Here is a 27,358-nt window from a genome sequence, read left to right on the forward strand (position 1 = left end):
TGTAGGAGTTGTTCCACGTGTAGCTGTATTTCTGGTGTATCTGTGGGGAGGAAGGTGATCTCCGTGTCTTACTCTTCTGCCATCTTCCCCAGAAGTCCCCTATATTCTTTAATTTTATTGGACGTTTTATTTAATATGAGTGCTTATTTATGTGATAGTCCTAAAAAGAGATCTCTTGTGACAGTACAGTTTAATTCCTCAGCTACAGTAGAAACTATACTAAACACAAGTCATTTCTGGGAAATAGGAACGTAGTAAATTATGAAAGGTCTTGAATCCCAATGAAGACCACATTGGAAACCACCACTTAAGAGTGATGGAATCCAGTACACCTGTCAGAAAATAGTGTGAGGTCCCGTCAAAAATCGAGGAATAGGATGAAAACACCTTAGGGAAAAGACAGCTGTTGACTCAGTTTTAAAGTTTAAATTGGGCCGTAAATAGCCTTAAGACAAAATTGGGCTGTCAGTAGCAGCAGACACACTTTGCAGGAGAATCCTCCAGGAGAGCATTCCTGACCACTGACCCTTGTCCCTCCCCCAGAGCTGATGCAGACGGAGTTCCACCACCTCCGCACACTCAAGATCATGAGCGACGTGTACAGCCGTGGCATGACGGCCGACCTGCTCTTCGAGCAGCAGATGGTGGAGAAGCTCTTCCCCTGTTTGGATGAGCTGATCAGTATCCACAGCCAGTTCTTTCAGAGGATCCTGGAGCGGAAGAAGGACTCTCTGGTGGATAAAAGTGAAAAGAACTTTCTCATCAAGAGGATTGGGGATGTGCTTGTGCACCAGGTGAGCAGCGGGTGGGCGCCTGGTGCCTCTCACACGCACTGGGGGCCCCGTAGCCGTGCGTTCACATCCTGGCTGGACTGCTCACGATCTCTGTGAGCTTAGGCAAGTGACTGCATCTCTCCGACCCTCAGTTTCTTCTTCTGTAATTGAGGACAGTAGATTTTCTCTTTTAATGCTATTTTAAAATTTAAGAGGTAATGTGTATATAAAGTACCCAGCATACATGGTAGATACGCAGTAAAAGCCAGTTTTTCTTCCTCAGAGTCTGTACCAACATCAGAGATACTATAGTTTAAGAGATCAAAAAATATTTTTTGGAAGTCTCAACTTCAACTTGTGCCTCAAATCAAAAGGCTCATTTATCTAAAAACCACCTGAGACTAAAAACTTGACTAAGAAACTAAGAAACTGTAAAATAATTCATAAAATATTTCTTGCTAATATTTTCATCAGGGTATGGTATGGTTTCAATCCTACGTCAAAAGCAATTTAGCTAAAAGTTGTTTAGATACTTTCAGATGTATATGTCATAGGCAGTTTCTAAATGTTTCTTTTTTAAAACATTCTTTTTGAAAGATGAATAATGCTAGTATAACCTTTATAGGCAGAGGGGATCGCATCACATCTGACTAGCTCTTTCTCACCGGCAAGTCTCTGCCTCCTTGTGGAAGCAGAGGCTTACTTGCTGGAACATTTGCCTGAGAATTGGAAATATCGTCCTTTCGTTGTATCCTTGAGCCTGTACCCCTTGCCCTATTAATTCACTGGTGCCTTCATTCATTCATTTTTCATGTATTCACTGGGGATTTACTCAATACCATGTGGAACCACAAAGGTAAATATAGTGTAGACCTCTGCTTCATGGAACTCATGTTCTAGGAGCGAAGGATAGGCATGTCGTGAAGTAAATGCAGATGCAGTGTAGTGAATGCGTTCACACTGGTGGTCAGGGCCTCAAAGTGGGCACGGTCAGCTCTGCAAGTGAGGACCCTTCCTCCCCAAACATCCCCCTCCTGTCCTTTTCCATGTTTCTCCCTCTGCCCCTCCTCTCCACCCTCAGACCTGCACTGGTACTTCCTCTGACCTTGTAACTCCTTGTATTTGTGCATGTTCTCTAGTAAGATGTTAGCCCCATGGTGTCCATTTGTTGGTTCTGAGCGCCAGTGCCAGAGTCACCCTTTTAGGGCACTTGCTTTGTGATGGGAGCCGATCACTTAAAAATCTCTCTGCCTCAGCTCTTCTGTTGGTAAAGGGGGAAAGGAAAGGCTACGCTGAACGTTTTTTCAAGTTTTGGGGTAAGGACCAAGTTGTGTTGCCTCCAGAGATTGTTAGTCCAGCGGGAATGATGCTTAGCATGTGTCTTGTGGACTACATACAGAAACTCAGCGGTTACCCCACAGTGAACGTAGCTTCAGATGAATGGTTGAGATTGCACACGCTTGGGAATGAGGTAAGGGCCATGCAGAATTGTTAGGCCTGCTGGCCTGAGGTAAGTAGGATAAACAGATCCCTAGGTAATGACGGCCGTTTCTGATGTCTTTCTGACTTATCAGGATGACTTCTTTGAGACTGCTACTTCATGAAAGACTTCTAGTGAGTCTCTCTGTTTTATTACTGTGTTATGACAAATGGGAGTTAAAACACATTTTGCATTTCTTACGTGCACAGTACATAGATATTTCTGTGTTTATTATTTTTTAAATATATGTAACAGCTTTATTGAAATGTAATTCATATGCCGTGTGATCCACCCATTTAAAGTGCACAGTTCAGTGGTTTTCAGTATATCCGTGACTCTTGTGCAGCCGTCGCCACGGTCCGTTGTAGAGCATTTTTATCATCGTCACCCCCACCAACTTCCCCAGCCCTAGGCAACCACTAATCTACTTTCTCTGTGGGGTTGCCTATTCTGCACATTTTATATAAATGGAATAAAGCAATATGTTGTCCTTTGTGATTGGCTTTTTTCATTCATACGTTATCCATTTATCCTCTGATGAACACTTGGGTTATTTCCACTCTGGGGCTGTTGTGAATAATGCTGCTGTGAACATTCATATACAGGTTTTTGTGTGGACATATGTTTTTATGTCCAGGAGTGGAATTGCTGAGTCATATGGTAACTCTATATTTAACTTTTTGAGGAACTGCTAAACTGTTTTCCAAAGCTCCTGTACCATTTTAATCTTTCAATCTTCGGAGGGAGCTCTCTTGGGTTTCACAAGTAGACTGGAAACTTTGGACAAAATGGTAATAGGAGTTTAGCACCCTGAGTTACGGCATAACCTCTGTTCTCTTTCCTCTGCAGTTTTCAGGAGAGAACGCAGAACGCTTAAAGAAGACATACGGCAAGTTTTGTGGGCAGCACAACCAGTCTGTAAACTACTTCAAAGACCTCTATACCAAGGATAAGCGTTTTCAGGCCTTTGTGAAGGTATCACTGTGAAACGGTGGGGATTTCCCTGTTGTCCAGAGCCTTGTGTCACTGTCAGTTTTGGCTCGAGCCTTCTCCCTTGGATAGATCCTGACACTTGGTTTACTTCCTTGCAGAAGAAGATGAGCAGTTCAGTCGTACGGAGGCTTGGAATCCCAGAGTGTATATTGCTTGTAACCCAACGGATCACCAAATACCCAGTTTTGTTCCAAAGAATATTGCAATGTACCAAAGGTGCGTCTCTCTGGACTCAGTCTTGTTTGCCAGTGTACTGTTCCGGTCTGTCCAACAGCACTGGAGACCCCGTAGAAGAACTCTTTTACATCGAGAAGGTCTAAAAGAGAGCCTGTGTTTTATCTTAAAGACAGTTTTCTTGAGTGAAAACATAAAGTGTTATATCAGCAGACTTAGGGTGAATGAGAGCAAGAAGGGACGGAACCACTTAGTGATCCCAGTGAGAGTTCAGTGACCTAAGCAACTTGTCACTTGTCCCTAGACTGGGAGGTGATTCCACCTACAAGTGCTAGAATCACCGCTGTTTCTCGTTTAATCACTACTTAGTAGTTTCTCTCTCAGCTAATCCTGCTCCTGGGCAGTTACATTAAGGATTAGATAAAACAAAGACGTAAATAAAAAACTCGTTGCTCTTCTCCCTCCCGAAAAATGTTGGGTTCCTTCCACTTTAGAACGTGGCACATAATTGCATGGCATCTGTATCTTTGAAACATCTAACTTGATTTAAACTCTGACAGAGCGAGGGGTAGGCACATGCCCTTCGACGTGTTGGCTTCGCTCTGCCAGCATGCCCACAGAGGGAGGACAGTGATGTGGAGCAAGAAGGCAGGGTCCTGGGGCTCCCCTGGTGGCGCAGTGGTTGGGAGTCCACCTGCCAATGCAGGGGACGCGGGTTTGTGCCCCGGTCCTGGAAGATCCCACATGCCGCGGAGCGGCTGGGCCCGTGAGCCATGGCCGCTGAGCCTGCGCGTCCAGAGCCTGTGCTCCACAACGGGAGAGGCCACAACAGGGAGAGGCCTGCATACCGCAAAAAAAAAAAGAAAAGAAAAAAAAAAAGAAGGCAGGGTGCCCCTCTTTCTGCCCAGTAGAGACAGTTATTCTTTCCTTCTCAGACAGTGAAGTGGAACAGGAAGATCTAGCTCAGTCCCTGGGCCTGGTGAAGGATGTGATTGGAGCTGTGGACAGCAAAGTGGCGAGTTATGAAAAGAAGGTCCGTCTCAATGAAATTTATACAAAGACAGATAGCAAGTCGATCATGAGAATGAAGAGTGGTCAGATGTTTGCCAAGGAGGATCTGAAGCGGAAGAAGCTCGTGCGGGATGGGAGCGTGTTTCTGAAGAGCACAACAGGGAGGTTGAAAGGTGAGGCTCACTCTCGTCAGAGTCTAAGCGTGTGCCAGAGGGCAGCGGGCAGAATCCAGATGTCACCAGGTTGTTCCCAGGGACCCATGTCCAGACGTCACACAGGAGCAGCAGGCATTTAACTGATCTTAATCTTGTATCAGAAAAGACTGGTTTGAGATGGCTTACAAAACCATATAGAATACAGTAAGAGAACGAGGAAATGATGCAGTCAGGGGAAATGAAAAAAAAAATTTTTTTTTAAAGAACAAAGCAAAGGGTAAGATTCATACGAAAAAGCAAGGTGTTAAGGAAGACATGTTTTCCCTATGAAAGAGGGGCAACACATTTGGGGTCAGGGTCTCTGGCAAAACAGTTGCTAGGAGGGAAATACCATCAGTTGCACAATTCATAGATTCTCTGAGATTAAAAATACATCACTCGTTCCTAAGAGATGGCAGAGGAATTTTCAGCTCCTGAGACCTTAGAGAAACGAAAGTTTAACTCACAGCAGCTAGATTTATTATTAAACTTTGTTTTTCATCTTTTATCTTTCTCTAAGCAAAAGAGGTCATAAAAGATACTCACTTTCTGTTTTAGTTTTTACCTTTTAAATGATCAGCCCCATCAAGTGAAAGAAGTTAGGAGGTTTGTTCATTCATCTGTACATCTGGTTTGTTTGTTTGTTTTTAATAATTGTTTTCATCAAACCTGTATCCTCTGGGCCTATATGGTAACTCTAATCTCAGCAGTAGTCTTGAGTATACCCAGCCCACCTCCCTGGCCTCGGTGAGCTGAGCACACAAAGCAGCCGAGTGCCGTCAGGCCCGCTGACATAAAACTCAGGTGAGTGAAAATGTGTGCTTCTCTCATCGCCGAGGTATAAGTAATGCTATAGGTAGCTGCTCTGTGAGAATTCCCAGGACTCCTTAGCTAGGGTCTCACCATGCTCAGACCACATAGTAAAGAAATCCCAGGCATTCAGCTGCTCTCAAAGGTGAATGTCGCAGGACACCCTGCATTAGAAGTTGGGCTGAGAATGAAGAGACTTGTAAAGAGGTTCTTGCTCTGCAGTATGATGGTTGCCAGAATAGAGAGGCGTGAACTTAGGACAAGAGGAGGGAGCCAGGCAGAAGGGAGGAGGAAGCGTGGAAGCGTGGAGCTGAAGGGTCTGGCCCGTCGGGAAGGGTGGGCAGTCGGGGTCTCTGGCAGCAGAGTGAGGCAGGAAATATGGCTGAAGAATCGGCTGGGGGCCAGGTTGGGGTGGGTGTGTGCTCCAGCCTAGGGAGCTGACAGGGATGCTGGTGATGGGAGTGAGCGAAGAATGGGCTCAGAATGGAGGGTTCGAGCAGGAAAGGGGTGAGTGAGTTAGAGTGTGTGTAGTTCAGCTGCTAGGGGCAGGGTAGAGGACAGCAGGTGTACGGAGGTACCAGGGACCGAGACGAGGGCAGTCGTTGTCGCAGGGATCCGGGAAGGGCTCCTCCGGGCAGGGTCATCTCAGAGAGAAGAAATGCCCCTTCCTGCCACCAGCCAGCTGTGCCTCTCACTGCTCCATGATGAACCTGAACTGTGTGATCCCTGCAGCTCCTTCCTTCCAGCCCTGATGCTCTGTGATGTCCTGAGACCACAGTTGAGGGCTCTGGCCTCACCGCCACTGTGAGGCCGTGTCGGAGGTAGCCTGATGGTAGAGAAGTACCTGCCCTCTCTTGTAAGGATGGATTTCCTAGAGTTGCTGCCAGTGCTGTATTTTCTTTACACAGCAGTTTATTTATTCATTCCCGAAATAAAAACTAATAGATTCCAGCTGTTGGAATAATGTTGCGGTCAAAGCAATGGCAGAACGATAGGTTTTCTGGCCTAAAATGTCTCCAGTGGAGATAAGAGTTTGGTGTTTAGTCATTTTCACCCCCAAGTGAAAATGACTTGTGCCAAGAACAGCCAGTCCTGTGTTGGGTAACCCTTGAAAGGGGTAGGATTGTTTTTCTCTGATCTACTGACGCCGTGATCACGTAAACTTCAGGATTCAATAAAGTTGAAACTTATGTTTTAGAGTTCTTTTTTCTCTTTTTTTGGCAGACACCTGAACTATTTAAAAGTAAAGTTAAAAAAAAAAAAACTTGTCAAAACTAATGGTAGTGCATGGAAAATTACTGTGGTCTAGGCTGAAAAACTAGACCACCGTAGGAATCAGACATCCTTGCTTCTGTTTTTCCTCATAGCTTTGCAGTGAATTACACAGAGAGGGCACCCCAGTTTTGGCAGTAGTGGCAGAAAAGGCCAAGAGGGTCCTGCCCACCCAGGAGGCGGCTGCATAAGTCAGCCCGTTGTTTTCCCAGAGATTTGTAGGCTCCCCTTTCCAGAGTGAAGGTGGTACAGAGGGACCTGTAGGTGTCAGTAGACGGCTCACCTCCAGGGAGGTCCCACTTTGTCCTTAAGGGAATAATGGGAAATGTCACTTCATACTCCTAGAGGATTAGACCAAGAGTTTGTGGCATTCTTTTGATTCCTGGTTCCAACTAGAGATGTTAATTTGGCTTTTGTTTTGTCTTAATTGAGAAGAAGAGAAGGCTGTTTCCACGGTGCAGAGGGGTTGAGGTTGACTGTGCTGTGTTGGAGCTGGGAGCGGAGCCACTGTACTCCGTGTACCTGTGACGGCAGCGGGTGTTGTCTAGCCATCCGTGTCCTCTAGGATGTGTGGATGAAGCCTGCCTTTCATTAGACTGAGATATTCTTGTACATCACCTTCTGGCAGCCTTCCTGTCTGCTGTCCCACGCCTTTTTCCCATTACTGTGATCAGAAGTTGAGAAATACTATGACCTGAGTATTATGACCTGTAGAATGTGTTGCTATTTTGCATCTGTTAAAGTCCTGCTTTCCAGCTTTAAAGTATTTATTCTTAAAAATCTTGCCTTGTGGGATATATCTTTCCAGCACTGAGTGCTTAAGCCTTCCCAGGACAAGGCTTTGGTGATAAGTCCCATTTTAAAATGCGTCTAAAAATCTAATGACCATATCTGGACCCTGCAGAAATGCCAAGCCCTTGCCTTGGGGGAGTGTAATAATGTGCTGTGCGGGTGTGTTGCTGAGTTTTTCTCTAATGAAGTGCCCTGAAGGTGCTTCACCGTTCAGTGGTCATTGTTCTCTCTTCCCTTCCCCCCTCTACAGAGGTTCAAGCGGTCCTGCTTACTGACATTTTAGTTTTCCTTCAAGAAAAAGACCAGAAATACGTCTTTGCGTCATTGGTAAGCTGAATTGTTTGTGTCTGCTGTTTGTAATTAATAGTATTCAAACTCGTGATGGTAGGTGGTGAGTGTTAACACTGTATTACTGCTCTCCCACCTTCTTAAAATTGGCTCAGGACAGATGCCTCCGAGTCATTTCTTATATACCCTTGCAATTTTCTGCCCACCTCCCTCCCCACCAATTATTTTTCTGTTCCCTCATAATCCTTTTGACAGCCTTTGGCATTTGATCTAAAAAGAAATCTGTCACTGGAGTATGTCTCACACATTACGTATTACAAATCTTGCCTATTTATAACATTGCCAACCAGATTCTGTGACGAACTGGAAAGGACTCATCGTGCAGAAAACAGGACTCAAACCTTGATAACCTTAAATTTTCGTTTCCTTTTTGGGAATCTTTTTCTGTTGCATAAAATGTGAGTGAGCCATATGCTTTTAAAAGGCATCTAGTCTTACCTTAGACGGAGGTTGTCTTAAGAGCTAGAATGTTGTATCCATGTCTTAACATCTGCGCTCTCCCCATTTTCCAGGACCAGAAGTCAACGGTGATCTCTCTAAAGAAGCTGATTGTAAGAGAGGTAGCACACGAGGAGAAAGGTTTGTTCCTAATCAGTATGGGGATGAAAGATCCAGAGATGGTGGAAGTCCACGCCAGCTCCAAAGAGGAGCGGAACAGCTGGATTCAGATCATCCAGGACACGATCAGCACCCTGTGAGTCACACACCCTGGGCCACCCCCGCCTCCTGGTACCTCTGTGGTTTCATAGTGGTTGGGCCGCCATCAGACTAATCAACATCTTCAGAATGTGCTGTTTTGTTGTGGTTGTATTAGGAACAGAGATGAAGATGAAGGAATTCCTAGTGAGAATGAGGAAGAAAAGAAGATGCTGGACACCAAAGCTCGGGAGTTAAAAGGTAAAGCTGGTGGAAGCGGTCTGAGGCCCTGTCTGGGGGCGTCTGCAGTCCCATGGAGTCCCCGCTGCTCCTCCATCCCAGAGCCGTCCCGGCAGGCATGTCAACCGAGGAGGGGAATAGCTCCTAACAAAAGAGAGACCAAATCTGAGCTGGCACAGGTCCTGGTGAACAATGGCTGTAGGAATGTGTCTGATACTAGATCGAGGGGATGTTGGGCCTCTCGTCTTGGTATCAGTGTCTTTGGACCCTGGTGACAGTCTTTGTACTTTGTCACAGAAGAATCTGCCAGAATTCACGGTCACATCTAAGATTAAAACAAGGAGAGAAAGGTACTTGAGGGAAAGAATTTTCCAGTTGATCCATTTGTCAGTTACCCCCGCCACTGTGCCCTGCGTTCCAAATCCGTCATGAGGTGGTTTGGGGAGAAGTGTGCCTATGGGTTACGTTTGACCACTCTCTGTCAAGGCCCTACTGTTTCATGTAGTCTTGTTGGCATCCCTGCAAGCCCTGTATTGCAGTCCCCACTGTGTAGGTGAGAAAGCTGAGGCCCATGAAGGCCAAGCAAGCCAGGGTCACATACACACAGTTCATGGCAGAGCCAGGGCTGTGCTCCCTGTCTGCTCAACTGCAGGGCGCAGTGCTCGTGCCCCTTTGCCGGTGCTTGCTGAGTGTTCTGAAGTAAATACGTGTTGTGCTTTGGGTAGAAGTAAGGCCCAGAGTCAAGTAAATATAGGCGCCCAAGGAGTTTACTTATTACTTCATTCTGTTTCAATGGGGAGAAAAACAAAAAAAGAGATGGACAGATTTAGACTGGAGCCAGTTTCACATTTTTAAACCTCTGCCTGTGATTAGGATGGCAGAGATAAGAACTGCCTTCTTTTCACATGTATGAAGCACCTGGCCAGGCATAACGCTAGGTGCTAGGGGTGCAACGAGCCCTAAAACACTGTCCCTGCCATCGGGAAACCCACACTCTGGCAAGGGAGATCTACATAAATGACAGGCCATCTAGACCACAGACACATGTAAAGTGTGTAGGACCCACGAATCCTGCCTGTGGTGAGTCTCACAGAGAAGATGACACATGAGCTACATCTGAAAAAAATTACCTCACCAGATGAAGAATAGTTAGGTGAAAAGTGAAAAAGGACTTGACATGTCTGCCAAGAAATGAAGGTTTGGTATGTCTGGAGAGTCAGGGCTGAGTGATGGGAGATTAAGCCAGGAAGCCACCACATCTTGAAAGGCAACAAAGAGAATGATACAATTTCTTTAGCAAAATTTAAACTTAAATTTTTTTAATTGGTATTGACACCAGTTGGGAGAATTGCTTGGGGGGCTGGGGGAGCCCACTGGGAGTGGAAAAGCCAGTTGGGGGACTCTTGGGATAAGTTTGGTGAGAAATGGGCTGGAGGGGGGATGGACGTGAGTAAGAAATAAGGAACCACTGTGGTGGGTGGTGGGACAGAGGGAGGAGACAAAACCGCTCCCAGGTTTCCAGCTGGGTAACTGGGGGATGACAATGTTGTTGCCTGAGGAAGAGGCCACAGGCTACCGGGAGGACGCAAGAGGGGTGGCAAGAAGGGAGAACAGAGGTTTCTGACCTGCGGAGAACAAGGCGTCTAGGTGGAGAGAGCCACCTGACAGTGGGACTCAGCGGTCTGGTGCTCAAAGAGTGGGTAGGATTTGGGGTGCCTTTTGTGAGTTATCAGCACATAAGAGGTAATTGAAGCCATGGGAGTGACTGAGGTCCCCGAGAGGAAAGCATGTAAAGTATAGAAAGGAGTTTAGGATGGAGCCCAGGGCTGGGGGGTGGGGGGAGCCCAGATACTCATTCACGGCAGGTGGCAGGTCTGGTCTGTAAAGTGCTGGAGTAAGAGTGGTAGGAAGAGAGAACCAGCAGTGTCCTCAGAAGCGGATGGGGAGGGAAACAGTTTTATTTTATTTTATTTTATTATTCATTCATTCATTCGTTCATTTTGGGCTGCCTTGGGTCTTCGCTGCTGTACGCAGACTTTCTCTAGTTGCGGCTAGTGGGGGCTTCTCATTGCGGTGGCTTCTCTTGTTGCAGAGTACGGGCTCTAGGCGCGCACAGGCTTCAGTAGTTGTGGCTCGCAGGCTGTAGAGCGCAGGCTCAGCAGTTGTGGCACACGGGCTTAGTTGCTCCACGGCATGTGGGATCTTCCCGGACCAGGGCTCGAACCCATGTCCCCTGCATTGGCAGGCGGATTCTTAACCACTGCACCACCAGGGAAGTCCGGGTAACAGTTTTAAATGGGGGAAGTCATCCATGCTGGAAAAGATGAAATGAAAGACTTCACTGGATTCAGCAGTGAAGGGTAACCTTGGAAAGAGCAGATGCAGAGTGATGGGCAGAAGCCAGAGAAGAGTGTGTGGGTTGAGAAATAAACAGGAGGCAGGAGAATGGAACAGAAAGTTCATTATGTCAGAAATTCTGGTATTTGCCTAGAAAGACCCAGAATAGTTTTCCAGGTAGACATTACAGATAAGAAGCTTGATACTGCCTTCATGATGAAAAAGAAAGTGGGTCAAGCTATGTTCCTTGTGGTTCCGTGCATTACCACAAGGTGGTGCTCATGTCTTAGTCATCTCATCATAGTGAACAGTCAAGTCACCAGATCTCTTCTCTGTGCACCTGCAGAACAACTTCAGCAAAAGGACCAGCAGATCCTACTCTTACTGGAAGAGAAAGAGATGATTTTCCGGGACATGACTGAGTGCAGCACTCCCTTGCCAGAGGATTGCTCCCCAACTCAAAGCTCTAGGATCCTCTTCCGATCCAACACAGAAGAGGCTCTCAAAGGAGGGCCTTTAATGAAAAGTGCCATAAATGAGGGTAATTTACATTCAGCATTGCCCCCCTCTTTGTCTCCTCCCACAGTGGTTTACACACTATTATTATCTACCAGTTTGTACTCCTTTATTGTAAAATAAATCACAAATACAGAACACAACCCAATACATATTTCACTTTAGTAAATTATTATCAGGTGGACATCCTTGTAACTACTACCCAGGTCAAGAAATAAAATGTGGCCAGACCCCTAAAAGCCCTTCCACATGTCCTGTCCCCATCAGAGCTCTCTCCCTCCCTCCTGAAAGTATATTGTGACTTTTATAGTAATCGCTTAGGTTTCCTTATGGTTTTATGGCCAAGTGCCTGTTCATAGACCCCGTGGTTCAGTTGTATTCATGGTTTTTGATATGCCTTTTAGGATTATTTATTTACAGTCCTCCACCCACCCCACCATCCCTTTTCCACACAATTTATCCTTGAGCTTTGACCTGTGGGTTTCTCTTTTTGGGTTTTATTCACACAGGGGTTCTGTTCTTCTGCCCTCCGTTTCCTTTAGATTCTCTGCTGGACTTGGAGGCTCAGTTGCTCAGACATAATCCCTTTGGCAAGCTGTGTTACCATAGTGTTGTGCTCTTTCATCTGGGGACACAAAATGTCTAGTTGTATTCTTTATTTTGTAACATATAGGGAAAACAAGATAAAAGGATAAATGCTTGATTTTTTTTCTCCCGTTATTTACCAGTTTTCAAAGTAGTGAATTGATTTATGGTCATTCTCTGAAAGTGACCAGTACTTTTAATATATTATTATAGACTCATGAATTAAATATGTCTGATGCGCTTCAAGTCGTTGCAGTTCTTATCCTTATTAAAAGTTAAAGAGGTCCTCGGCCTCTGAGTCCTTTTGGCGTGACCCCAGCAGTCTTTGAGAGCTGCTTTGCTGTTTGGTATGTTAAGTTGTTCCAGGCTCATCTTGTTTTCTGCCCATACCTGGAATTAGCCATCTTTCTGAGAAGCTCTGGTTTTTTTCAGTGGGAAATGATGTTTCAAGACCACTGTCTAGGCGTTAGGGGTGGTTATTGCTGCTGGGGTTTTCATCGTTACTAGGTTGGGCCTTTTCAGTGGGCCGCTTTGGGGGAAATATACTTGTGTGTGTGCGTGAGGGGATGGGGTAATGAATTCACACTGATACATATTTAATTCAAATTGTGGACTACAGGGCTTAATCTCTTCTATGTTACATCTGTATCTCTTTTCTTCCACATTGTGAATCCTCATTCTCAAGGATACATCATAGAAATAAAATATCCTATATTTACCCTAACATACACATCAGAATAACAATACTAATACTACTGTCACTAAATATGACTCTCTTACGCTATCCCCATTCCCTCCCCCCTTTTTTATTTACCAGTTGTACTCTGTCTATACTGTCAGCTTACAACCACTGTATACGGCACTCTCCCCTTTTTAGACCCAACCTGTAGTCTTCATTCTGCAAGAACCACCACCAGTTTTTATCAGTGTCTCTCCAGTCATTTTGGATGTCTACAGCTTATTCTTTAGTAGATGTCTCAGGAAAGGTTCATGAGGATAATATACCGAGCCCTTGCATACTGGTAATAATTTGTGCCCTTTATACTTGAAAATCTGTTCTGCTGGATATAAAATCCTTGGTTCATGTTCTCTTCCTCTGAGTATCTTAATTCTCGAATGTTATTTATTTTTTTCTGACGTAAAGCATTGCTGGCGGAGTCTGGCCGTAATTTGATATTCCCCATGTAAGTCGCGTGCTCTTTGCCTAGACGCCCAAAGGATTTTTTTCCCCTAAATCCGAGTAGTTTTACTAGAATATGCCTTGGTGTTGGTTATTCTGGAATGATGTTCTAGGGTTCACAGTGTTCTATTTTGACATATAGTTTCAGATTTTTCAGATTTCAGAGATGTATTCTTACAGTTTTTTGTATTTTCCCTACACCCTTGCTTTGATTTTCTTCTTCAAGAACTCCCACTATCCATATGTTGGATCATCTTTGCCTGTCTTCAATACTTCTTGCTTTCCCATAGTACTTTTTATAGCTTCATCTTTTTAATGTTTAAATATCCTTTCACCATCTATTAAGTCATTTTCTTTTGGGTTTATTTGCTCTCATATTCTAGTTCAGTTTTCATTTCTTAAAGGGATACCTTTTTTCCTTTCATTTCCACTTGAGTTTTGCCACCTCCTTTCTGTGTTTTCTGATTCTGACTTAGGTTCTTTCATGTCTTGTGTCATTTTATTTTATTAGCTCACTTATTTTATGGACATGTCCTTCTGATGTGCTTTTATTATATGTAGGGAAGTTATGCCCCTTGTTCTTTCTCTCTCTCTGCCTTTTCTTAACTTTGTGTGGGATTTGACTTTGATGTTTTTCTGTTGCTCATTTTTGCATGAAATACATTTCCTACATTTTTAGGCTCCGCTAGCTTTTTTCACTTCATCGGACTCTTCTATTGTTTTCATGTAGTGTTTTTAGAAAATAACAATGGCTTGTCTTAGGAGATTTCCTGCCTCTGTTTCCTCCCTTATTCCATCTGGACCTTCTTTTTCCTTTATCTCTGTTGCTTCTCTCCTGCTCAATTTTTATACCACTTTCAGCACTTTCTCCTTTCTGTGGGACACTGCTGCTCTAGAAGAGAACCCTAGCTGGTTGGATTTGAGAATTCAGATGCTTAGACTGCTCTAGCCCCTTGACCTCCCTATGGGAGGGGCAAAAAGCCTGCCAGTTTGAACTGCAGTTCTCAAATTGGCTCACCTTACTTCCTAGGGAATTCCTTTTGGCTGCTTTGGATCTGACTTCAGGGGCCATGCTCCTTCCAGTAAATTACTTTGCCTTCCTGTACCCTTTTAAATCTCCTAGGTCTCATGTGAATAAGGCTGAAGAGTTAATCTCTGCATTTCCATTAGAATCCAACTAACGCATGTATCCTGAGCTGAGAGCTTTCTCTGAGCAAAGGAAGTCACATAGTCACTTTGGAATTTTCTGTTCATCTTCCCTGTGCATATAGTGTATTACCATGAGATTTTCTTTTTCCCATTAAAAGAGGAGATGTCAGTTTTTCATGTTTCCTTTCTTCCAGTGGAGATCCTTCAGGGTTTGGTGAGTGGAAACCTGGGAGGCACACTTGGGCAGGCTGTCAGCAGCCCTGTTGAACAAGAAGGCATAGTAGGCCCCGTTTCCTTGCCCCGTAGAGCAGAGACCTTTGGAGGATTTGACAGCCATCAGATGAATGCTTCAAAAGGTCAGTGGTTTTGAACTCATGTGTTCTTGTGGGCAGTCCTTAACTATCACAACTAAAAATGATCTGTACTCTGGTAGCTCCATCTCCTCTGTCCCAATCAGTCAGTAAATGTTTTAGTGAGATCCTAGTAAGTATCTAGCTGCTAAAACACTCAGGAACCGCTATGAATGTCATGTTCATTTTCAGTAATAAAAGAGGTTTTCCTGAGATCTCAGCTAAGCTATAGCCAAAGGGGGGTAATAACACTTGTTTTTCCTTTCTGCTTCTAGTTCTTCTGCATCAGTAAAATTATTAATAATCAATCACTTAGCTGCCATTGGCATTAATAGGATTCAGAAATATTCTGTCCCTAAGCTATGTATATAGTATTTCCTTGGCTAATCTGTTTTACAACTGCAAAAAAAAAAAACCAAAAAAACCTTGTTTGTTTGTTTAGGAGGTGAGAAGGAAGAGGGAGATGATGGCCAAGATCTTAGGAGAACAGAATCGGATAGTGGTCTGAAAAAGGTATTTCTTTCTAAAATACACTCCCTAAGTCCTCCCTGGCACTTCCTCTAGATTCATAGTCTTTGAAATTAGCCTACTTTGATTTTGTTTTGGATGCCCAATTTGCCGTTTTGATTTCCTGTTTTATCTTAAGAGGAAAGCACGTTTTTAAGCAAACAGTACAATTCAGAGCCCCACGTTCTTGGCCGTTGGGCCTGTCTCCAGACACCACGTCTACGTGCACAGCTCTGCCGCGGCCATGGCTGGACCAGTTTCATCAAGAGGCTTGTTTAAATGCACACACCCACCTGAACTCTTTGCAAGGCTTCAGTAACAGTTCAGCCTCAAATCTTCACTGCCCTGCAGTGAGAAGCTACTGTAGTAAAGAACGAAAACGGGGAAGTCACAGCATAACTCAGACACATGCTGAATATCATTCTTGCCTCAGAGTCTTCATTGTTTTTAAATGCACTTTTTTTGTTTGTTTTATAGGGTGGAAATGCTAACCTTGTATTTATGCTTAAAAGAAACAGTGAGGTAAGAACATTATGAGCTATTTAAAAGAATATGATTTTGTTATAATTGCTAGGTTAGGAATACTCATTTCTGTTTTGCCATGATGAACAAGCTGGGCTCCTGGCTGATCTGTGCAGTTGCGTTTCCTTTCCCTGGCCCCAGGGCCTCGTCTTGCCCTTTTGCCAGAGTACTGCCTCTGCTTCTCTGTCCTTGAGAAGCCCCTTGCTTTCTCTAAACGTGGGCCATGAAGCTCCCATGGTGATTTCTTTCCATCTACGCACACTGAGTAGAATTTGTAGCCACCTTTGCTGTAACACAAGCCTGGCACCAAAAGCCACAGTCTGGAACGTGGCAAATTAACTTGTGGGTAAAGTTTTGCATAATAATTTCTTATCCTGCAACTCTGCTTGAGTTTTCTTCTTCGAGCACTGCTTTTCGCTCTGTGTCACTCTAGAAGTAGCCTTGTCATCTCCTAGCGAGAGATCAGGTCCCCATGCAAGTCCTTCACCTGCCTTCCGCTGAGCTCCGCTGACCCTGCAGGATAACCCACGCCTTTCACTGTTTCCCCGTCTCCTTGGGTCCCTCTTAGGAAATCCTCCTCAAGGTTACTACTGTCTCCAAACCTAGTTGACTCCAAGCGTGTGACTGTGTCAGCAGGCTGGAATTGGACACAGGACAGTGGGGTGCTAGGGTGTACCTCTCAGGGTGTTCTCTGTGTTTCTTCCTGCTTTTAATAGAATACCTTAAATCCCTGAGGAGCTTTCTTTTGGAATTTCAGGTTAAGGAAATCTTTCCTTTTTTCCCTAAAACACAGAAGGGTGTTTGTTGTCTTCTGTTTGTTGGCATGTTAGTCTACACGCTGACATCGTAACCCCCTTCAGCGTGTCCATCCTTGAATGAAGTAAACCTGCTCCCACACAGGCTGCTGTGCTCTGGTGCTGCTTAAAAAGTAGCCCTTAGTTGATTTTTTCACCTGGCAACTTTCCCCTCATATTTAGTGAGAAGAGTCAGATAAGAGACAGTACAAGACCAGTGGTTTTCAGGCATTCCAGCATGGATTATACACTACAGATGCTCAGCCAGAGTCAGCTGGTCTGCTGTGACTTCTCCCTCTCGCTGTTAATTAAGAATAAAGTGAAATGAGGGGCAAATCGTATTCTCAGAAGAGCTAAGCCTGATAATTAAGTTTTTGTGTTTTAAATATGATAAAAGGAATACATGTTTGTGGTAGAAGATTTGGAAAACATCCAATAATGTAAAAAAGAAAAAAAATAAGTAAACATAGTACCACTGAGAAATAGCTACTATTAAATGTTTGGTGTTCATATTTCCAGCCTTTTCTTATACAGGACATGTATTTTATGTGTGAGTGTGAATTGCATAAACATAGTTTTATACAATTTGTTTCACTACTCCCTGGAGGTTCATATCCTGCTTTTTTTCTCTTAACACACCAGAAGCGTTTCCCCAGGGCGTATTTGTACAAAACATGCTAATTGGGCTTCCCTGGTGGCGCAGTGGTTGAGAATCTGCCTGCCAATGCACGGGACACACGGCTTCATGCCCCGGTCCGGGAAGATCCCACATGCCACGGAGCGGCTAGGCCCGTGAGCCATGGCCACTGAGCCTGCGCGTCCGGAGCCTGTGCTCCGCAACGGGAGAGGCCACAACAGTGAGAGGCCCGCATACCGCAAAAAAAGAAACAACAACAACAAAAAAAACCATGCTAATTAACAGCTGCATATTATTATGTTATGTGCCATAATTTATTTAATCTTTCCAGTGGTTCTTTCTCTACTTTTTTGCTTTTTAAATGATGCAGCCAAGAGCATCCTCATACTTTTTTTTGCACGGCTCTGATTATTTCCTCAGCATGTCATCCGCTCTCTAGAAAGGTTATACAGCGTTCATCCCTGTCAGTACAAGAGTATCCATTCTCATCATACTTTCACCAACACTGGGAATTATTTTTTAACTGACATTTTGTTGATAAGTTCAAGCGGTTATTTTTGCATTCTTCTGATTTCAAATAAGGTTGAATCATTTTTAATGTGTTATGTAATTGGCCATATGTATTTCTTTTGTAAATTGCTGGTTTATGTTCTGTGCCTGTTTTTCTACTAGAATATTCATTATTTTATTGATCTACGAGAGCCTTTTTTAAATTAAAGGGTTTTTTTTTTTTTGCCTTGCTCTGTTCACTGTTTCCTTTGCCTTTTTATTATACATTTTTACATAGTAAAAGTTGAAATTGTGTGTGTGTGTGTGTGTGTGTGGTTTCTTCCATTGTTTCTGTCTCTGAAAAGCCTTCCCTGTTTCAAGATCAGAAAACATTCTCACATTTTCTTACAGCTCTTTTACAGTTCTTTTCTACACTTAACATTTCAACCCATTTGAATGTTTTTTTCTGTGGATCCCAACTTAATTTTTTCCAAAGATTTAGCCAGTTTTTTCAGAACAACTCACTGAATATTCTTTCCTTCTCCATTGACTAGAAATGCTCTTTGTATCATATACTAATGCTGCGGTTTGCTTCTGGGCTTTCTGTTTTGTTACATTGGTGTGTGTGCCATTTTTGTGCCTGTCATTTTAAATAATTGGAGCTTTGTAATACCTTTCACTGTGTGCTGACTTCCCTCCTACATACACAGTTACTTCGTCTGATTTTGTTTTTCTTGGCTACTTGTACCGGCTTATTCTCTGTGGTGCTTTCAGTCTGAAAGTACTTTGTTCAAATGCAAGCCCCTTGCTGTGTGGTAGGTTGGGTTCTTGTCGGATGACACGCAGCGTGCTGGGGTCTGAGCCTCAGAGTCTGAGGTGATGGTCCTTTGATTCCTTTTGCAGCAGGTCGTCCAGAGTGTCGTCCATCTCCATGAGCTCCTCAGCACTTTGCAGGTATGTGCCCTTCTCCTTTATCCCTTCACTTCCTTGTTTCGAGAGAATCAGTGACCAGGGTATTGTTGGCCTGGATCTTTGAGGTCTATAGGTTTCTTATGGGTAAATGGGGCCCTCAGACTAGAGAAGACTGGCTCTCATGATGAGAAAGGTTCCAGAATGCAGTGGTTAGAGTATCATCGCCCCGCTAAGACTGGACTTGACGAGCACATGGTGGACTGCAGGTACCCTTGACAGCCATGCCCCAGAGCACATGAGGTGCTGACATGCACAGAGGAGATGGTTTCAGTCTGGAAGGCCTTTGGTATGATTGTAAGTTTCCATATTCCATGTCTCTGTGTGGTATTTGGGTAGGGTGACCCTCCCCACACAGCTTTCTGGGAATATACTCAATTTCTAACCAGTCCAGTTCCTACCTCCTCCCACCTCCAAAACACACACTCCCACCCCAGACAAAGCCACTGACTGCAAAATCCGAGTCCCCCACACCACTGACATTGAGACTTGGTTCCCGCCAAGGGTTACGCTGGAACATTTTCCCAGAGCAGCTTAGAAACCAGGGGAGGGCCGTAGTCTGGGGTGGCATCCTCGTCCTCCGGACGGAGGCGCATCGTCCCCCCTCATGCGTCTCCCCCACAGGGGGTGGTGCTGCAGCAGGACAGCTACATCGAGGACCAGAAGCTGCTGCTGACCGAGCGGGCGCTCACGCGGACGGCGTCGCGGCCCAGCTCCCTCATCGAGCAGGAGAAGCAGCGCAGCCTGGAGAAGCAGCGCCAGGACCTGGCCAACCTGCAGCGGCAGCAGGCGCAGCACCTGGAGGAGAAGCGGCGGCGCGAGCGCGAGTGGGAGGCCCGCGAGAGGGCGCTGCAGGAGCGCGAGGCGCGGCTGGCACAGCGCGAGGACCAGCTCCGGCGTGGCCGCCAGGACCTGGAGCGCGAGCACGACGAGCTGCAGCAGAGGAAGGTCGCCTACCAGAGCGACTTGGAGCGCCTGCGCGCCGCCCAGAGGCAGCTTGAGCGCGAGCAGGAGCAGCTGAAGCGGGAGGCCGACTGGTTCAGCCAGAGGCCCGCCGACTGTGACGTCGGACAGGTACGGGGCGCTGGGGGGCTGGGTCACGACCCGCATAACCAAGAACCCTCTGAGCAGCGGAGGAAAGTAGGCAGGTAATATAAAGGCTGCTTCTACAGATCTGTTTATGCACCACCAGGGGGCAGGTGAGGAAGTGAGTCTTTTTCTCCTTTTTGCATCTCTCAGCATGATGGGTTGGGGTTTGGCCAGGGGAGTTAATGGATGCCTGGCACTTCCCTCAGCCCTCAGTGGCTTAGGCTGGAGTAACCTCAGCATCTCTGAAGATGGCAGTCAGCCGTCCAGGATTTTGGGAGCAACCCTTCTGCCCTGTGCCACAGAAGAAATCAGAATGGTCCCCAGCTAAAGGAACTTGTAGCTGGATGGGGACAACACACCAAAAACACAGGTCCCCCCGGAGTACAGTGCCTGGGCTCACAGAGAGCAGTAACGCCTGAGTTCCTGAAAGAACCCACGTGGTGGGGTCAGTGAGGGAGGAGCCCATCCCGGCAAATGATGGAAGGCAGCCCCTCTTACGGAGAGAGGATATTCCTGCTCGGGGATGCTCAGACATCTGGGCTCTGCTTAATTCCTAATTTGTCTTGCTACTGTGGATGAAACCTTTCTTTTCCTGCAGCTGCTATTTATATGGGAAGGCATCACATATGTGGGAAGCACGCTGACCCCCGAGTTTATTTCAGTGGTGTTCTACGGTTATTCTGGAACGGGGCACCTGTGGCAGGTGGGAAGCTTGGGTGCACACAGATCCTCCTGTCTGCTGATACTCAGGTTGCCATTTGTTTGATCGATTGACCTTGGATCGTGAAAGAAAAGGAAACTGACATCTTCCAGAGGGAGCAGTTTAGCTTCCTGCGGAGTTTTTCACGTCTGTGGGGGAGTAGCCAGTGGCTCTGTGTGCTTTTCGTGACATAAGGATGGCTTCCACAGGGAAGGCTGCAAGGCCCAGCAGGAGCACAGATTAGACTGATTATCTCTCTTTATCTTTGGTTTAACCTTTGGCTAGGATCTTGGTATAAGCACGTGTCCACCTGCCCTCTAACCTGAACAGAACTTTATAATCTCTTAGCCCTGAAATAATTATCTACACCCCCGTGTAAATCAGTCGTTGGATAAGCAGCTCTTCCTGCTTCTTCAGGGAATGGGAGTTCTAAGCTGCCTCTTCCAAGCTACTGTTAATTCTTTATGTTGCTGATAATAAAAATAGTAATGGTATCAGATGATATTTTTAGCACTTTCATAGATACCACCTGAGGGAGGGAGGAAATGGAACTGAGAAGATGAGAATCTTTTTACCATTTCTCTGGAGTCCAAGGCAGTGGGTGCACACGGGGCTGACCTACTGACACAGCCGGTGACCTCAGGTAGTGTTCACTAAGTAGGCACTGGGGATGCTGCCGGCCTCCAAGTCAGACCCCTTCTCTTGACCATGTGCAGGTTTCACATCAACACACCAAGCTGCTGAGGATCCCATCCTTCCTTCCGAATCCTGAGGAGACCCTCTTGCCACCAGCACCTTCTGTAGCCAAATCAGGGTCATTGGACTCAGAACTCTCAGTGTCCCCAAAAAGGAACAGCATCTCTCGGACTCACAAAGAAAAGGGGCCTTTTCACATACTGGGTTCCACCAGCCAGACAAACAGAGTACCAGAGGGTCAGAGCCAGACCCCAGTGTCCACGTCCACCCGCCTGTTTGGGTTAGCTAAACCAAAGGAAAAGAAGGAGAAAAAGAAGAAGAACAAAGGAAGCCGCTCGCAGCCCGGTGGTGAGTTACACACACCAGGTCTCCCTCTGGCCGTGTAGTCCCTGGATTCTGAAGAGTGGGTGGCTTTAGCAGCACGGGAGTGGTTAAAAAGAGGTGGCTGCCATTCAGGTGTGTAAAAGCTGAACCATACACATCTCACCAAACCCACTTGCTCTGCCCGCAAAGGACTGTTGGAACTTACACTAAGAACACAGATTCAAGGAACATTTAAGAACCCACCCTGTGTGGCACGTGCACGAAGTAGAGAGTGCGGGCTCATTTCTCACACTTACTGTCCAGCTGAGGAGCTGAAACTAACCTCAGTGAAGCAGCTTCAGTCCTCCCTGCCTTTCTAGGCCTGGTCCAGTAATACTAACAACAGGTGCTTGGTGAGCATTTTCTGAGGGCTGCTTTAATCCTGCAGGTGACTGTGAGAGAGGTGTTTTGACCCCCAGACACACTGGGAAGCTGAAGCTCGGGATTAACTGACCTGCCTGCCGCCACAGGGCGTGCTATCAAATCACACTGCACAAGGTCTGAGTCCTTCTCATTAGGATTGCTCTCTCCTTTCTGTGTGGGAGGTTGAAGAGAAATCCCTATTTCCAGGCCTGTTTATAAACAGCAAGCCTAGTGTTTCTGTAAAGTTTAAGGAGCTGTAGACACGGAGGACATCACTGACGACCTCGTGCACTACGTCACCTGGAGGCCCGGCTGGCGGATGTCATTGCCCACCAGCCCGGCATCTGTTTGCATCCCAGAAGACTTGTGTTTGGGGAGGAAAGAACAGAATTTACCAGTGAAAAGAGCAGTTTTTCTGAATTTCTTTTTCTGCCTTGGTTTCCTTTTTTCCAGATGGCCCTGCATCTGAAGTACCCGCAGAGGGGGAGGAGATCTTCTGCTGACCCCGTTCCTCTCCGAGGCAGCCGCTCCTGTCCCGCCACGGTTACACCCCCAACCCCTACTGTCCTGTTCGCACACTCTCCTACACTGATGCCTGTGTCCTGCGGCGCCCAGCCCTCCCGCACTGCCCAGGTCCTGGACCAGAGGAACAACTGGTCTTGGGGGTCAGGGTGGGGATGGAGGCTCAGGATTGGCAACCCAGCGCCTCTCGGGTTGGGGCCAGCCCTGCTGGATGGTGGATGTTACACCAAGAGTAGTGGCCCCAGAAGTCCAGGCGATGGTTTTGGACATGTCAGGAATTCCTAGAGCCTGAAAGAATGTTTCCAAATGCTGTCTGAGACTCTTACTGCCTTTTATTTTGGGGAACAGAACCAAAAATCAAACAGCAGATAGTTTGGACATCATCTGAACACGTACAGTAGCCCATCTGCACATACACGTGGAGTGCACCAGAACTGTGCACAGCCTATACCAGATGCCTGCTGGGCTCAGCTCAAGCCCCGCACGAGGGGCACTGCCCGCCACTGCTCAGGGAGCGCGCACTCAGAGCCTCACCCACTAGCCCTCCCAGGCCGTCTCCCAGTAAACTCACCCCATGCACGCCTCACCCCTTTTCGCGTGTATTTCTCATTTCACTTCAGAAGGGACGACAAACATTTGTGAGAACCAGTGAGAGAAGGCTTGATGTCTTTAAAAAGCAGATGATCTTGAAACACCTTGATTTTGGTGTTTCAGTCACTTTAAAAAGAAAAAATGTATCTAATTTTATCAAGTCTAAAAGAAATCATATATTGGCTTTCCAAGATGTGTGCCCACATGTTCTGGGCACAGACGAAGTAGAGAGGCCTCCTCACCATCACCCCTGCGGCGTGACACTTTTTGGTTGTCACTGGCCATTCAGCAGTGGCCATGGCCTCCTGGCAGTATTCCTGAGACCTCGAGGTGCCTCCCCAGGGAAGCTGCTCCTGCCTGGCAGTCGCCGTGGGAGAGGGTGGCCCCATCCGCGCTCCACCCGTGCAGGGACCGCCTGCTTCTCCTGCTGCCAGGGGGTGCCCACCCTGTACTAGGCAGCTGGCCGAAAAGCAGGTTCAGATGGGTGTGTTAGGCCCATATGAAGCGGTTCCTACCAGTACAGACCGAGAGAAGAGCTGGCCAGAAGGTATGTCTTGGAAAGTTCTATCAGGAGGCCTGGCAAAATTTGATTTCTTTGAAAAGTTTTAAAAACGAAAGGCCTGTTGGTTATTGTACTCTACCCCTTGAAGAATCCACAGATGCTGCCTGTTTGTTCTTCTCTCTTTTTTTTGTCCCACTGTGTTTTGATCTGTATTCCTTGAGGCTTGTCACCAGCGGGGAGGTGCAGGATGTTTCTCCCTGAGGCCCCTGCACCTGCCACACTTGTTAACCCCCCAGGAGGGGAAACCCTGGAAAATTCTGTGCTTTAAATGTGGTCTTTGATTCCTGCCCTTTGCCCCTCAGGAGCATGGGTCTTTGAACATACTTTTTAAAAACAAACAAAAAAATCTGTAACTTGGTGCTTGTTGATGAATTGCAAGCTGGCCTTGCAGATGGAGATATTTATCTTTCAGTTTATTTGAAAGAGGTCTGGTTTAAAATTTTTAGCTTAGATTTGTTTTATTTATTTGTGTGTTGTGTGCATGTGTGTATGTGTGTGTGTTTTAAGGGTGAACACAACAGCCCAACGGTTTCAACTGTCCAGTCAAGCAGCCGGTGCTGCTTCCTTACTCCCCCGTGTCTGTCAAAGTGCCTCGAAGGCCCAAAGGAAAATTAAGGTTGGGGGAGGGGTCCATTTCCTTCCCTCCTCCCACCCTCACCTCATACTTTGATCAAGGGATGTCTTCTTCCTTGCTTGAGAGTTAAGAAACTTGCCACCCATGGGCTACATTTGCCTAGTTTTGTCATGGAGCTTTCTTACCCTTCAGAAACACGCCTTGAGCAGAACCAGCTGATTTTCTATTGAACCTTAATGTACCACCCCCCTCGCCCCCCCACAGAGACCCTAAACAGCAAAAGGTTAGGTTGATTCCTGCCGCCAGTCCATACAGCTCAGCTTGAGTACAGCCAGCCTGTCATGCCTTTCTCAGATCCACAGGGAGCTCAGCCGTCTCTCCCTGTCACTGGCTCAGGTTCACCTCTGTGGGTCCCCGTCCCACAGAGAGAAGCTCTGCTGAAGAGGGGTGGGGCTGGTGAATGAGGACCTGCATCCTCCTTCCTCTGTCCGTGTAGGCCGGGCCTCCCTGTCTCTGGGCTTGAAACCAGGGCTCAGTGCTGATGGGATTTGCCTTAACACAGGCTCTTCACAAAAAGCACCCTGGACGCTGAGTTTCTGTATATAGCTGCACAGGTGGCTTTCAACTTTAAAGGGTCTTTTACTCCCAACTAGTTGTGAAGTTTCGGTTGCCTTGATTATTCGGTGGTAGTTTTTTAAAGTGGTGATTTCCCCTTCACCTGCACCCCACTAACTTAAAATACTTTGGTCAGCTTGTGGTTGGACAAGTTTAGAAGCAGAATCAGAAGACATCTCCCCCAGAACAGTGTGCGGTGCAGAGAGAGAACCATTTACCCGGACCCGTGCTTTTCCATGCCTTCGTCCTCTCTCTCTCCCCCTTTGATAAGGAACTCGGGGATTTTGTTGTTGCGCTTGGGGAACCAACCACCTGGGATTGTTGCTGCTCCTGCTTTTGCTGATGGCCTTGAGGTCTCCTCTGACCTTGAGGCCTGTCCTGGTTACTGAGGTGTCCTTCATGTGAGAAGGGGCTGTCTCCCGGGACAGCTCAGACTCAGTTCTCCACAGTGTCCCCACGCTAGGGGCCATGCTTCTCTAGCTTCAGAAATCAGATGCCTGGCCTTCCTTGTGTTTAGGTGTTGGGGGACAGATGGAAACACCATCCAGAGTTCCAGAATCTCGTGAGTTGCCTGGAAGGAGGCTGCATCTTCTCTCAAAACTTCCATCATCTCAGTGGTCGTCATCCCAGTCGGGTGGCATGTGCACTTTAAACGCTCTCTACAGTCAGCTTCACTTTTGGGACCATCAACTATGCTAACAGTATGAAGAGGGTTAAAAACAGGCAGATTGCCATAATTCAGCCTTTGCCAACATTCCATCCTCAGCCCCCATGAGAGCTGTCTGTGGGGAAGAAATCCTTATCAAGACTTTTTTTTTGGGAAAGGTACGAATCTTACCTTTTTTCCTCTCATGTCTCAGGGTAATACCACTAAAAGTTGTTCCTTTGCTAATATTCTCCCTTATTTGTTATCTTCCCAAGACCCTAGTATTAGCAGTAGTGAGCACACATTTTTAAGATCCTTGGGCTTTGTTGTACCTTTATTTGGAGAGTGGGTGTTAGTGTGTAGGGTTTATAACTAGGCCCCGCCTTAAATAAAAGGTAGCACCATAACCTTAGGGGCCAGAACTCCATCCCAAAGGTACCGTTCACAGAAGTACTTTATATTTCATCCATTGGTCACAAAGTTCTTTTTCCATAGCCGGTTCTTTCTCCCCAAGGATTTGGTATCGGCCTTGGAGCTGCAGTTGTTGATACGGCGTTGATGGGGGGGCCAGTTGTGCCCAGAGGACAGCTAAGCCCAGGGACTGGGGTGGGAGCGCGTTGAGAGAGACGGTCCTGGTGAGTGGGCTTCAGCAGCCATGAAGAGGGTGGCTTGGAGGGGACCCCAGACACTGCCAAGGGGTGTGGACACACTTGGAATGTAGAAGCCCAGAAAGAACCCTTCCAATTCCACGGTGGCAGTGGTTGAGGGATGTGTGCCTTGCCTTCCTGCAGCGGGACAGTGTGGCACACACACCTGTGGTCCTGGGGTCACGGCCCCACCTGGTGCTGTTGCTCCGATTGACCCTCGGAGACAAGGAAAGGGGCAAAGAGATTGTTTTGGTTCGGTTCTTCATTTTCTTTTTCTTTCCATGTAGCGTAACATTCCTAGTTAACCGGAGCTTTGGGATCTACTGCCTGCTGGCCAGGTTTTAAAGTGAAAAGTCTTTTAGTGCTGCCGTAAGAGGAAAAAAAACAAAGGCTTCTTTCCATGTATCAATCGGATTTAATTTGTCAAAAGCTCGACAGGCCTTGAGTGAGTTCTCCATCTTGCTAAGGTTTAAAGACAGGCAGACCCAGCTGGCTAAAGTCTCTCCTGCCGCAGACGGTGACAGCCTGCTCCAGGCACCCAGGCTGAGCCCAGTCTCTGCTCACCCCAGTGTTTACCCTGCTTGAATGCCTCTGCCTTTTGTGACCACCTGCCAGGATGGGCAGCTCCAGAGCACTGACAGGGGCTTGCCCGGTCGGCTGGCCCACGGTCGCGGTTTAGCCTGAGGTTTCTGGCGTGTTGCCCCACTGGGTGTGCTGGGGACACCAGGACATGCAGGAGGGTGATTACCATGCACCTTATACCTCTGCTCTTGTCTGTTGTCCTCAAATGCTAAATGAACGTTACAGATGCTGTATATTAATTTGTAATTATGTATAAAGTGAAGCAGTTTTAAACTGTAAAGATTTTTTCAGTGTGTTTTCTGGAATTCTGCCACAACATACTGGCTTTGTATTTTATTTATCTTCCTTTCTGGTTAGCGGCTTCTGATCCTTGTAAAGTCCCCCTCCACCCTTTCAAAAAAAATAATAAATGCCCTTTAAGTCTCGATGGTGACTGTGTTGTATTCCTGTCCCTGTGGGCTTCCTGAAGTGAAGGCTTCCAGGATACTCTGGGTTCCTGGTGAAGGGGCACCCCCTACCCAGCTCTAAGGGACCCTTCTCCCCAGTGAAACCTTATTTCTGTACCTTCAGGAACAGGACTCAGGAGGACAGCCCCGGAGCACAAAGCAGCTCCCGGGGAACTCAAGTCCCCTGGCGCTGGACCCTAACCC

At 46.6% G+C, this 27,358-nt stretch overlaps 1 protein-coding gene across 2 annotated transcripts in view; it reads left to right on the plus strand.

Moving 5' to 3' along the window:
* The window catches only part of LOC307049320 (A-kinase anchor protein 13-like), a gene marked incomplete at its 5' end in the record, with an annotated part of 268,607 nt that extends 245,898 nt beyond the window's left edge, over positions 1–22,709 (plus strand). For both annotated transcript variants that reach the window (XM_079698797.1, XM_079698798.1), the window contains 15 exons: positions 544–794; positions 3,103–3,228; positions 3,345–3,462; positions 4,356–4,604; positions 7,750–7,826; positions 8,360–8,541; positions 8,662–8,744; positions 11,407–11,601; positions 14,685–14,846; positions 15,283–15,353; positions 15,825–15,869; positions 18,693–18,743; positions 19,383–19,832; positions 21,264–21,591; positions 22,423–22,709. In XM_079698797.1, coding sequence (XP_079554923.1) covers positions 544–794; positions 3,103–3,228; positions 3,345–3,462; positions 4,356–4,604; positions 7,750–7,826; positions 8,360–8,541; positions 8,662–8,744; positions 11,407–11,601; positions 14,685–14,846; positions 15,283–15,353; positions 15,825–15,869; positions 18,693–18,743; positions 19,383–19,832; positions 21,264–21,591; positions 22,423–22,472 — 2,438 coding nt within the window. In that variant the 3' untranslated portion in view covers positions 22,473–22,709. The remainder of the gene's footprint in view (positions 1–543; positions 795–3,102; positions 3,229–3,344; positions 3,463–4,355; positions 4,605–7,749; positions 7,827–8,359; positions 8,542–8,661; positions 8,745–11,406; positions 11,602–14,684; positions 14,847–15,282; positions 15,354–15,824; positions 15,870–18,692; positions 18,744–19,382; positions 19,833–21,263; positions 21,592–22,422) is intronic.
* Between the last annotated feature and the right edge of the window lie 4,649 nt (positions 22,710–27,358).

This window comes from Hyperoodon ampullatus, assembly GCF_949752795.1.
Source record: "Hyperoodon ampullatus genome assembly, chromosome: 3".
Lineage (NCBI taxonomy): Eukaryota > Metazoa > Chordata > Mammalia > Artiodactyla > Ziphiidae > Hyperoodon > Hyperoodon ampullatus.